The sequence below is a fragment of the Ovis canadensis genome, chromosome 14, assembly GCF_042477335.2.
Source record: "Ovis canadensis isolate MfBH-ARS-UI-01 breed Bighorn chromosome 14, ARS-UI_OviCan_v2, whole genome shotgun sequence".
Taxonomy (NCBI): domain Eukaryota; kingdom Metazoa; phylum Chordata; class Mammalia; order Artiodactyla; family Bovidae; genus Ovis; species Ovis canadensis.
The window spans coordinates 78,194,234-78,206,645 of record NC_091258.1 but is presented as its reverse complement, the minus strand read 5'-3'; the positions used below and the strand labels follow the sequence as shown (position 1 = coordinate 78,206,645).

Sequence of the window (12,412 nt, the reverse complement as noted above, 5' to 3'; positions counted from 1 at the left end):
GGTGCACAGTTTATTGTTTCCTCACGGTTTCCTTCAGCAGTGAGTTCACTTTCCCCGCGTGTCAGAGTTACACAGTTTATTGATTTCATCTCTGTTTCATTCAGCAGTGAGTTCACTTTCCGGAGTGTCAGAGGTGCACAGCTTATTGATTTCCTCAGGGTTGCAGTCTCCGGTGAGTTCCCTTTCCCGAGCGTCAGAGGTGCACAGTTTATTGATTCCCTCAGGGTTCGATGCGGCAGTGAGTTCACATTCCCGAGTGTCAGAGGTGCACAGTTTATCGTTTTCATCCGGGTTTCTTTCAGCAGTGAGTTCCCTTTCCCGAGTGTGAGAGGTTCCCATTTTCCTGATTTCATCCGGGTTTGTGATTCAGCACTGAGTACACTGTCTTGATTGTGTGTGCTGCTCAGTTTATGGTTTCATCATGGGTTCATTGAGCAGTGAGTTCACTTTCCTGAGTGTCAGAGGTGCACACTTGATTGATTTCTTCAGGTTTTCTTTCAGCAGTGAGTTCCCTTTCCCGCGTGTCAGAATTGCACAGTTTATTGATGTCATCAGGGTTTCTCTCTCTGGTGAGTTCAGTTTCCCGCGTGTCAGAGTGGCACTGTTCATTGATTTCGTCAGGGTGTCTCTATCCGGTGAGTTCACTTTCCCGATTGTCAGAGGTGCACAGTTTCATTCAGCAGTGAGTTCACTTTCCCGCGTGTCAGAGTTGCACCGTTGATGGATTTCATCTCGATTGCATTCAGCAGTGAGTTCACTTTCCGGAGTGTCAGAGGTGCACAGCTTATTGATTTCCTCAGGGTTGCCTTGTCCGGTGAGTTCCCTTTCCCGAGCGTCAGAGGTGCACAGTTTATTGATTCCATCAGGGTTCGATTCGGCAGTGAGTTCACATGCCCGAGTGTCAGAGGTGCGCAGTTTATCGTTTTCATCAGGGTTTCGTTCAACAATGAGTTCGCTTTCCCGCGTGTCAGAGTTGCACGGTTTGTTGATTTCATCAGGGTGTCTTTCTCCGGTGAGTTCACTTTCCCGATTGTCAGAGGTGCACAGTTTCATTCAGAGGTGAGTTCCCTTTCCCAAGTGTCAGACTGGCACAGTTTATTGATTTCATCTCGGTTTCATTCGGCAGTGAGTTCACATTCCCGAGTGTCAGAGGTGCACAGTTTATCGTTTTCATCCGGGTTTCTTTCAGCAGTGAGTTCACGTTCTCGAGTGTCAGAGGTGCACACTTTATTGATTTCCCTCGCGGTTTCGTTCAGCAGTGAGTTCACTTTCCCGAGTGTCAGAGGTGCACAGTTTACTGGTTCCATTACAGTTTCATTTAGCAGTGAGTTCACGTTCTCTCGTGTCAGAGGTGCACACTTTATTGATTTCATCAGGGTTTCTGTCTCCGGTGACTTCACTTTCCCGAGTGTCAGAGGTGCACAGTGTGGTGTTTTCATCTGGGCTTCATTGAGCCGTGAGTTCACTTTCCTGATGGCAGAGGTGCACAGTTTCTTGATTTCATCAGGGTTCCATTCATTAGTGAGCTCACGTTCCCGAGCGTGAGAGGTGCACAGTTCATTGTTTCATCAGAGTTTCATTCTGCGGCGAGTTCACTCTCCGCACTGTGAGAGGTGCACAGTTTATTGTTTCCTCACGGTTTCTTTTTCCGGTGAGTTCACTTACCCGATTTTCCGAGGTGCACAGTATATTGATTTCATCAGGGTTTCCTGCAGCAGTGAGTTCACTTTCCCAAGGGTCAGCGTTGCACACTTTATTGATTTCATTCAGGGTTTCATTCAGCAGTGAGTTCACCTTCCCAAGGGTCAGCGTTGCACAGTTTATTGATTTCATTCAGGGTTTCGTTCAGCAGTGAGTTCACTATCCCGCGTGTGAGAGGTGCACAGTTTATTGTTTCCTCACGGTTTCCTTCAGCAGTGAGTTCACTTTCCCGAGCGTGAGAGGTGCACAGTTCATTGTTTCATCAGAGTTTCATTCTGCGGCGAGTTCACTCTCCGCACTGTGAGAGGTGCACAGTTTATTGTTTCCTCACGGTTTCCTTCAGCAGTGAGTTCACTTTCGCCGCGTGTCAGAGTTACACAGTTTATTGATTTCATCTCTGTTTCATTCAGCAGTGAGTTCCCTTTCCGGAGTGTCAGAGGTGCACAGCTTATTGATTTCTTCAGGGTTGCAGTCTCCGGTGAGTTCCCTTTCCCGAGCGTCAGAGGTGCACAGTTTATTGATTCCATTAGGGTTCGATGCGGCAGTGAGTTCACATTCCCGAGTGTCAGAGGTGCGCAGTTTATCGTTTTCATCAGGGTTTCTTTCAGCAGTGAGTTCCCTTTCCCGAGTGTGAGAGGTTCCCATTTTCCTGATTTCATCCAGGTTTGTGATTCAGCACTGAGTACACTGTCTTGATTGTGTGTGCTGCTCAGTTTATGGTTTCATCATGGTTTCATTGAGCAGTGAGTTCACTTTCCTGAGTGTCAGAGGTGCACACTTGATTAATTTCTTCAGGTTTTCTTTCAGCAGTGAGTTCCCTTTCCCGCGTGTCAGAATTGCACAGTTTATTGATGTCATCAGGGTTTCTCTCTCTGGTGAGTTCAATTTCCCGCGTGTCAGAGTGGCACTGTTCATTGATTTCGTCAGGGTGTCTTTCTCCGGTGAGTTCACTTTCCCGATTGTCAGAGGTGCACAGTTTCATTCAGAGGTGAGTTCCCTTTCCCAGGTGTCACAGTTGCACAGTTTATTGATTTCATTCCCGGTTTCGTTCAGCAATGAGTTCACTTTCCCGTGTGTCAGAGGTACCCCGTGTACTGATTTGATCAGGGTTTTTGTTTCCGCTTTGAGTACACTTTCCTGAGTGTGTGTGCTGCACAGTTTATTGTTTTCATCAGGGTTTCATTGAGCAGTGAGTTCACTTTTCTGAGTGTCAGTCGTGCACACTTTATTGATTTCTTTAGGGTTTCTTTCAGCAGTGAGTTCACTTTCTCGAGTGTCAGAGGTGCACAGCTTATTGATTTCATTCAGGGTTTCGTTCAGCAGTGAGTTCAGTTTCCCGAGTGTCAGAGGTGCACAGTTTATTAATTTATCAGGGTATCATTCAGCAATGAGTTCACGTTCCCGAGTGTCAGAGGTGCACCGTTTATTGCTTCGATCACGGTTTCATTCAGCAGTGAGTTCACTTTCCCGCGTGTCAGAGTTGCACCGTTGATGGATTTCATCTCGATTGCATTCAGCAGTGAGTTCACTTTCCGGAGTGTCAGGGGTGCACAGCTTATTGATTTCCTCAGGGTTGCCTTGTCCGGTGAGTTCCCTTTCCCGAGCGTCAGAGGTGCACAGTTTATTGATTCCATCAGGGTTCGATGCGGCAGTGAGTTCACATGCCCGAGTGTCAGAGGTGCGCAGTTTATCGTTTTCATCCGGGTTTCTTTCAGCAGTGAGTTCCCTTTCCCGAGTGTGAGAGGTTCCCATTTTACTGATTTCATCCGGGTTTGTGATTCAGCACTGAGTACACTGTCTTGATTGTGTGTGCTGCTCAGTTTATGGTTTCATCATGGTTTCATTGAGCAGTGAGTTCACTTTCCTGAGTGTCAGAGGTGCACACTTGATTGATTTCTTCAGGTTTTCTTTCAGCAGTGAGTTCCCTTTCCCGCGTGTCAGAATTGCACAGTTTATTGATGTCATCAGGGTTTCTCTCTCTGGTGAGTTCAGTTTCCCGCGTGTCAGAGTGGCACTGTGCATTGATTTCGTCAGGGTGTCTCTATCCGGTGAGTTCACTTTCCCGATTGTCAGAGGTGCACAGTTTCATTCAGCAGTGAGTTCACTTTCCCGCGTGTCAGAGTTGCACCGTTGATGGATTTCATCTCGATTGCATTCAGCAGTGAGTTCCCTTTCCGGAGTGTCAGAGGTGCACAGCTTATTGATTTCCTCAGGGTTGCCTTCTCCGGTGAGTTCCCTTTCCCGAGCGTCAGAGGTGCACAGTTTATTGATTCCATCAGGGTTCGATTCGGCAGTGAGTTCACATGCCCGAGTGTCAGAGGTGCGCAGTTTATCGTTTTCATCAGGGTTTCGTTCAACAATGAGTTCGCTTTCCCGCGTGTCACAGTTGCACAGTTTGTTGATTTCATCAGGGTGTCTTTCTCCGGTGAGTTCACTTTCCCGATTGTCAGAGGTGCACAGTTTCATTCAGAGGGGAGTTCCCTTTCCCAGGTGTCAGAGTTGCACAGTTTATTGATTTCATTCCCGGTTTCGTGCAGCAATGAGTTCACTTTCCCGTGTGTCAGAGGTACCCCGTGTACTGATTTGATCAGGGTTTTTGTCTCCGCTTTGAGTACACTTTCCTGAGTGTGTGTGCTGCACAGTTTATTGTTTTCATCAGGGTTTCATTGAGCAGTGAGTTCACTTTTCTGAGTGTCAGACGTGCACACTTTATTGATTTCTTTAGGGTTTCTTTCAGCAGTGAATTCACTTTCTCGAGTGTCAGAGGTGCACAGCTTATTGATTTCATTCAGGGTTTCGTTCAGCAGTGAGTTCAGTTTCCCGAGTGTCAGAGGTGCACAGTTTATCGTTTTCATGACGGTTCCTTTCAACAATGAGTTCACTTTCCCGCCTGTCAGTGTTGCACAGTTTATTGATGTCATCAGGGTTTTATTCAGCATTGAGTTCACTTTCCCGCGTGTGATAGGTTCCCTTTTTACTAATTTTATCCGGTTTGAGTCAGCGCTGAGTAGACTTTCTTGCTTATATGCGCTGCACAGTTTTTGTTTTCATCATGGTTTCATTCAGCAGTGAGTTCACTTTCCTGAGTGTCAGGGGTGCACAGTTTAGTGATTTCATCTTGGTTCATTCAGCAGTGCGTTCACTTTTCGGAGTGTCAGAGGTGCACAGTTTTTTGATTCCATCGGGGTTGTATTCGGCAGTGAGTTCACATTCCGGAGTTTTAGAGGCGCACAGTTTATCGTTTTCATCCGGGTTTCATTCAGCAGTGAGTTCCCTTTCCCGAGTGTCAGTGGTTCCCATTTTACTGATTTCATCTGAGTTTTTGAATCAGTTCTGAGCACACTTTCCTGAGTGTGTGTGCTGCACAGTTTATGTTTTCTTTTATTATTATTATTTTTTTAATTTTAAAATCTTTAATTCTTACATGTGTTCCCAAACATGACCCCCCCTCCCACCTCCCTCCCCGCAACATCTCTCTGGGTCATCCCCACGCATCAGCCCCAAGCATGCTGCACCCTACGTCAGACATGGACTGGCGATTCAATTCTTACATGATAGTATACATGTTAGAATTCCCATTCTCCCAAATCATCCCACCCTTTCCCTCTCCCTCTGAGTCCAAAAGTCCGTTATACACATCTGTGTCTTTTTTCCTGTCTTGCATACAGGGTCGTCATTGCCATCTTCCTAAATTCCATATATATGTGTTAGTATACTGTATTGGTGTTTTTCTTTCTGGCTTACTTTACTTTGTATTATTGGCTCCAGTTTCATCCATCTCATCAGAACTGATTCAAATGAATTCTTTTTAACGGCTGAGTAATACTCCACAGTTTATGTTTTCATCATGGTTTCATTGAACAGTGAGTTCACTTTCCTGAGTGTCAGCGTTGGACAGCTTATTGATTGATTTCATCAGGCTTTCTGTCTGTTGTGAGTTCCCTTTCCTGAGCGTCAGAGGTGCACAGTTTATTGATTTCTTCAGGGTATCATTCAGCAGTGAGTTCACTTACCCTCGTGTCAAGTTGCACAGTTTATTAATTTCATCAGGGTTTTATTCTCCGCTGAGTTCCCTTTCCTACGTGTCAGAGTTGCACTGTTTATTGATTTCGTCAGGGTGTTTTTTTCCGGTGAGTTCACTTTTCCGATTGTCGGAAATACAGAGTTTCATTTAGAGGTGAGTTCATTTTCCCATGTGTCCGAGTTGCGCAGTTTATTGATTTCATCTCGGTTTCATTCAGCAGTGAGTACACTTTCCGGAGTGTCAGAGGTGCACATTTTATTGATTTCATCAGGGTTTAATTCACCAATGAGCTCACTTTCCCGAGTGTCAGTGATGCACAATTTATTGATTTCATTCCCGCTTTCTTTCAGCAATGAGTTCACTTTCCCGTGTGTCAGAGGTACCTAGTTTACTGATTTGATCAGGGTTTTTGTTTCAGCATTGAGTACACTTTCCTGAGAGTGTGTGCTGCACAGTTTATTGTTTTCATCAGGGTTTCATTGAACAGTGAGTTCACTTTCCTGAGTGTCAAACGTGCACACTTTATTGATTTCTTTAGGGTTTCTTTCAACAGTGAGTTCACTTTCTCGAGTGTCAGAGATGCACTGTTTACTGATTTCATTCAGTGTTTCGTTCAGCAGTGAGTTGACTTTCCCGAGTGTCAGAGGTGCACATTTTATTGATTCAATCAGGGGTCAATTCGGCATGAGTTCCCATTCCCGAGTGTCAGAGGTGCACAGTTTATCGTTTTCATCTGGGTTTCAGTCAGCAGTGAGTTTACTTTCTGGAGTGTGAGAGGTGCACATTTTATTGATTTCATTTATGGTTTCGTTCAGCAGTGAGTTCACTTTCCCGAGTGTCAGAGGTGCACAGTTTATCGTTTTCATCTGGGTTTCAGTCAGCAGTGAGTTTACTTTCTGGAGTGTGAGAGGTGCACATTTTATTGATTTCATCTGGTTTTTTGAGTCAGCACTGAGTACACTGTCCTGAGTGTGTGTGCTGCTCAGTTTATGTTTTCATCACGGTTTTAGTGAGCAGTGAGTTCACTTTCCCAGTGTCAGAGGTCACCGTTTATTGATTCGATCATGGTTTCATTCAGCAGCGTGTTCACTTTCCGGCGTTTCAGAGTTGCAGAGTTTATTGATTTCATCTGGTGTTCTTTCTCCGGTGAGTTCACTTTACCGACTGTCAGAGATGCACAGTTTCCTTCAGACGTGTGTTCACTTTCCCACATGTCAGAGGTGCACAGTTTCTTTTGTTCATCTCGGTTTCATTGAGCAGTGTGTTCACTCTCCAGAGTGTCAGAGGTGCACACTTTATTTATTTCTTCAGGGTTTCTTTCAGCAGTGAGTTCACTTTCCCGAGTGTCAGAGGTGCACAATTTATTGATTTCTTCAGGGTTTCTTTCAGCAATGAGTTGACTTTCCCGAGTGTCAGGGGTGCACAGTTTATTGATTTCATCAGAGTTTCATTCAGCAGTGAGTTCACTTTCCTGCGTGTAGAGGTGCACCGTTTTGTGAATTTATATGGGATTCATTCACAAGTGAGTTCACTATTCACTATTGTTTGTGTGTAGTGGAGTTTAGTTATTTCATCCGGGTTTGACTCGTCAGTGAGTTTCTCCACAGTTTCCGTTTTCGCAGATTCTGCTTTTCCGCAGCGTTCCGTAAAGGAAGTGTTTTCTGTTGTGTGTCTTCCTTCTATCTTTCAGGCCAGCAGTGTGTACAGGAAACTCAGGAGGTACTTTCAAAGCAGAGTTCCTTTGCTGAAGTGGTAACAGACAGAATTTCAGACATTAACGTAGAGTGTTCCTCGCTCCGAGAAAGGTGGGACGCTGACCGTTTGTTTGCAAGGAAGCTGGCAGGTCAGGAGACAAGACTCCGGCAGGAGGCAGTCACTCTCCACAACACCTTCTCTGAAGAGAGAGTGTGTCGGTATAACAAACCAGGTAGGTGGCTCCACCTGGACATCTCGGAAGAGGGAGGCCACCGCCCTGACTCGGTTAAGAAAGCTTTGCCCCCAAACTCAGTGCTGATAAAAGATGCGGGAATCTACACAGGGAAAAAACTGTTCAAATGTCAGGAATGCAAGAAAACCTTCACGCAGAGCTCGTCGCTCACCGTCCACCAGAGGATCCACACGGGCGAGAAGCCGTACAAGTGTAAGGAGTGCGGCAAGGCCTTCAGCGACGGCTCTTCCTTCGCGCGCCACCAGCGGTGCCACACGGGCAAGAAGCCCTACGAGTGCCTGGACTGCGGGAAGGCCTTCATCCAGAACACGTCGCTCATCCGCCACTGGAGGTACTACCACACCGGGGAGAAGCCCTTCGACTGCCTGGACTGCGGGAAAGCCTTCAGCGACCACATCGGGCTGAACCAGCACCGGCGGATCCACACCGGGGAGAAGCCGTACAAGTGCGAGGCATGCGGCAAGTGCTTCCGCTACGGCTCGTCGCTGACCGTGCACCAGCGCGTCCACACCGGGGAGAAGCCCTACGCGTGCGAGGTGTGTCGCAAGGCCTTCAGCCACCACGCCTCCCTCACGCAGCACCAGCGCGTGCACTCGGGGGAGAAGCCCTTCCGGTGCAAGGAGTGCGGCAAGGCCTTCAGGCAGAACATCCACCTGGCCAGCCACCTGCGGATCCACACCGGGGAGAAGCCCTTCGCGTGCGCGGACTGCGGCAAGGCTTTCAGCATCAGCTCGCAGCTGGCCACCCACCAGCGGATCCACACCGGGGAGAAGCCCTACGCCTGCAAGGTGTGCAGCAAGGCCTTCACCCAGAAGGCCCACCTGGCCCAGCATCAGAAGACGCACACGGGGGAGAAGCCCCACGCGTGCAAGGAGTGCGGGAAGGCCTTCAGCCAGACCACGCACCTGGTGCAGCACCAGCGCGTCCACACCGGGGAGAAGCCCTACAAGTGCCTGCAGTGCGGGAAGGCCTTCGGCGACAACTCGTCCTGCACGCAGCACCAGCGGCTGCACACGGGCCAGAGGCCCCACGGCTGCACCGAGTGCGGGAAGGCCTTCAAGACCAAGTCGTCCCTCACCTGCCACCGCCGGAGCCACACTGGCGAGAAGCCGTACGAGTGCAGCGCCTGCGGCAAGGCCTTCAGCCACCGGCAGTCCCTGAGCGTCCACCAGAGGATCCACTCCGGGAAGAAGCCCTACGAGTGCAAGGAGTGCCGGAAGACCTTCATCCAGATCGGCCACCTCAACCAGCACAAGAGGGTGCACTCGGGGGAGCGGCCGCCCGGCCCCAGGCGGAGCCGCAGAGCCTTCCGGCAGGGCGCGCACTTTGCGCAGGCGCGGACGCACCCGGGAGAGGCGCCCGCGCACCCCGCTCCCGCAGCGAGCCCCGCGGACCTCTTACCCACGTTCCTCTGGAGCCCGCCCTCACTGCCATCCCTGCCGTCCTGAGACGCCGCTCTGCAGGCCGCCGATGGCCGCGCTGCAAACCCCGTCTCCCTCTTGCTTGGGTACTGCCCCGTTCTTGTCCTGTTTCCTCTTCAGGTTGCCAGTTGAACTGAACGCGGAATTCGTTTACGCCTCACGTAAAAATCAGTGATGCGATCCTTCAGATCGGTGAATATGTAAGATGTTATTTAGCAGGACGAGTGGTCCATACCAAGGGATGAGTGATGTTAGCTCTTTATAGAACATTAGTTTTGGACACAGAAAAGTTACCATTGGCAACTGACAAAACGATGCACAGAACGAAGCTAAGGATTTTAGATCAGGAATGGGTGATTCAAGATAGTGAGACTTTTCCGGTTTTGGTTTAAAACTCAATTCCATAATACTGAGTACTGGACCTTTTCATGTATCTGCCTGTGTGAGGTGCTGTGACCTTGTTGATGAGAGAATTACTTAACACTCTGCAAGACTTGATCATTTAAAGTCACTTGGGTAAAGTCAAGTCACTCACTCGTGTCCGACTCTTTGCGACCCCGTGAACTGCAGCCCACCAGGCTCCTCAGTCCATGGGATTCTCCAGGCAAGAATACTGGAGTGGGTTACCATTTCCTTCTCCAGGGGATCTTCCTGACCCAGGGATCGAACCCGGGTCTCCCGCATTGGAGGTAGATGCTCTAACCTCTGAGCCACCAGGGCTTATGAGTAAATTCCATTAAACTTAAGGAACCACTCACCTTCAGGCAAATTGATCTGGACTATGTGACTCACGGCCCAAGTTTCACTGACTGTGTTCAAACAGCCCATGGCCTAATTTTTTTTAATCATTTTAATGGAAAAACAGTGGAAAGAATAATAGTTTATGACAGCATGACAATGACATGGAATTTAAATTTCAGAGCCCATAAGTAAAGCCTGATTGGCCCACAGCTGTGGCTCACAGTATGGGCACATGCTGCCTGGGGCAGCTGTCAGGCCGCAACAGCAGAGCTGAGAAGCTGCAGCAGAGACACCGTCATCTGCAAAATCGCAAGCATTTACTTACTAGCTTGCCACCTCGTGGTCCCCTGCAGAGAGAAAAAAAATATAGAAAAGGTTCTAAGTATTTGTCTGAGAATAATACAACTATCCCATTAAAAATAAGAAAAACTCTAAAGCAATTTTTGAACAGAGGTGAAAGGACATTATTAAAGCATCAAACAATAGGGAATATGAGGAAATAATGTCCACAAAAGGAGAAATAACGATATTTTTCTAGATGAAGTACTACCATTAAAATGTTTGTAAATTGCCGTTCACAACAGGGTCCCAGTAGGATATGTTTGCTCTGACAGTTTTAGTGGAAAACATAGAAGGATGATTCGTCAAACATAGCAGGACATTTAAAAAATGTTTTGGTTTATAATCAGATTGGCTTCCATGGGTGTAAAGAATCCAGCTGCCAGTGCAAGAGATGCAGGTTCAGACCCTGAGTGGGAAAGATCCCCAGGAGAAGGAAATGGCAACCCACTCCAGTATCCTTGCCTGGAGAATCCCACTGACAGGAGCCTGGCTGCTAACAGTCCACGGGGTCCCAAAGAGTCAGATGCAAGTTAGCAACTAAACAACCACCTATATTTAAGATTAGGTTTTCATCATTGGGGAAATGATGTTTTAACAATCAGTTATCCAGTTTCCAAAACGACATACCTAGACCTTACAAAGAAATATGAGACAATTGTATTTAGCAGCTCTAATTATGACATAAATGGCAGGCAACCCACTCCAGTATTCTTGCCTGGAGACTCCCATGGACAGAGGAGCCTGGCGGGCTACAGTCCATGGGGTCGCAAGAGTCGGACACAGCTTAGCAACTAAACCACCACCACCAAACACAGAAAGGAGAGAGGCTTTACTGAGTAGGACGTGGAGCCCTGGAAGACATCTAGACAGTAAGCCAGCCCATACAAAGACTTAAATCGACTTTGGCATGGCAGAAGGTGCCAAAAAGATGTAATAGAAAACTGGCAGAAAATAACCATGTGTACGAATAAACGTGTCATTTAAGAACAGTGCTGTGACACACACAGCGGGGAAATGGGCGGTGCACGCCGACAGGTGCGTCACGGTCGGAGAGCTCAAAGAGCGCGCGTGAGGTCCTTAAGCCCATTGGTCGGGAAGTTACGAACTTAGTGCCAGTCTTGGCTCTCAGACGGCTTAACGTCTAGCCTGGTTAATATGCTGTGCCTGTATCAGTGTGGAAAACAGGAGGCTGCTCACCATTACCCTCGTCAACGCGCCTGCTCTGGTTTGGGGCGGCAACGTGGCATGACCTGTCCGCTTCATAAACATGCGTTCCTTTTGAAACAGAAACTCGAGATCTGAGTTTCGTCCCACTGGAATAAATATATAAGTAGAAATAACGTTTATTGCAAAGTTTTAATTACGGCACAGATCGATGACATTGTGATTATTCAATACAGTATTGTCCAGTTACTATAAAGATGAAACTCTGTGTTTGCTCCTATGGAGTATTGTCGTACAGAATATATTAAATATGTGATTTGCAGAACCTTATGTGTAAAATGATCTTGTCATATAGAGTCAAAGTATTTAATATACGTGTGTGTGCGCATGTGTGTCTATATATGAGTTGGCTAAAAAGTTGATTCAGGTTTTCCATGTTAAAACCCAAATTAAGGTTTTGACCAACCCAATATGTGTATTTTTTCAATATATATTGAAATCTGTTTTTGTCTTTAACACGTTAGCCCTTTGTTGGCACTTTGTCTTTCTTCACTTTTTATTGTTCTGTTGGACAGTACAACAACCCAGTCAGATTTTTCATTCTTTGTATTTTGATTGGAAACTCAGGGCCAATATTAGGCTTCATATATGGGTTTCCCTTATGGCTCAACTGGTAAAGAATCCTCCTGCAATGCCGGAGACTTGGGTTCAATCCCTGGGTTGGGAAGTTCCCCTGGAGAAGGGAACGGCTGCCCACCTCAGTATTCTGGCCTGGAGAATTCCACGGAATGTATAGTCCATGGGGTCGCAAAGAGTCCGGACGTGACTGAGAAACTTTCACTTTCACCGGCCATAAGGGATGTTTTCTTTTAGTTCACTCTTCAGCTTGGTTGACTCTGCCCCTCCTTGTGCTAGCTGTTAAGGATGTGGAATGCCACTCCTGGACTGCAGATAGGTGGAACTGAGTCAGCCTTTGGAAGCACCTAAATATTTCTGCGTCTCTACCTGTCTGATGCATTTAAATGATTCCTGCTTCCCCACATCCTAGTTTTGTTAAGTTCTTTAGATCTT

The 12,412-nt window shown here is 47.4% G+C and overlaps 1 protein-coding gene across 1 annotated transcript in view; it reads left to right on the top strand.

The window, feature by feature from the left end:
* Positions 1-11,666, top strand: part of ZFP28 (ZFP28 zinc finger protein) — a 43,330-nt gene extending 31,664 nt beyond the window's left edge. Inside the window, exon 8 of the mRNA XM_069552102.1 lies at positions 7,416-11,666. Coding sequence (XP_069408203.1) covers positions 7,416-9,121 — 1,706 coding nt within the window. The 3' untranslated portion in view covers positions 9,122-11,666. The remainder of the gene's footprint in view (positions 1-7,415) is intronic.
* The last annotated feature ends 746 nt before the right edge of the window (positions 11,667-12,412 follow it).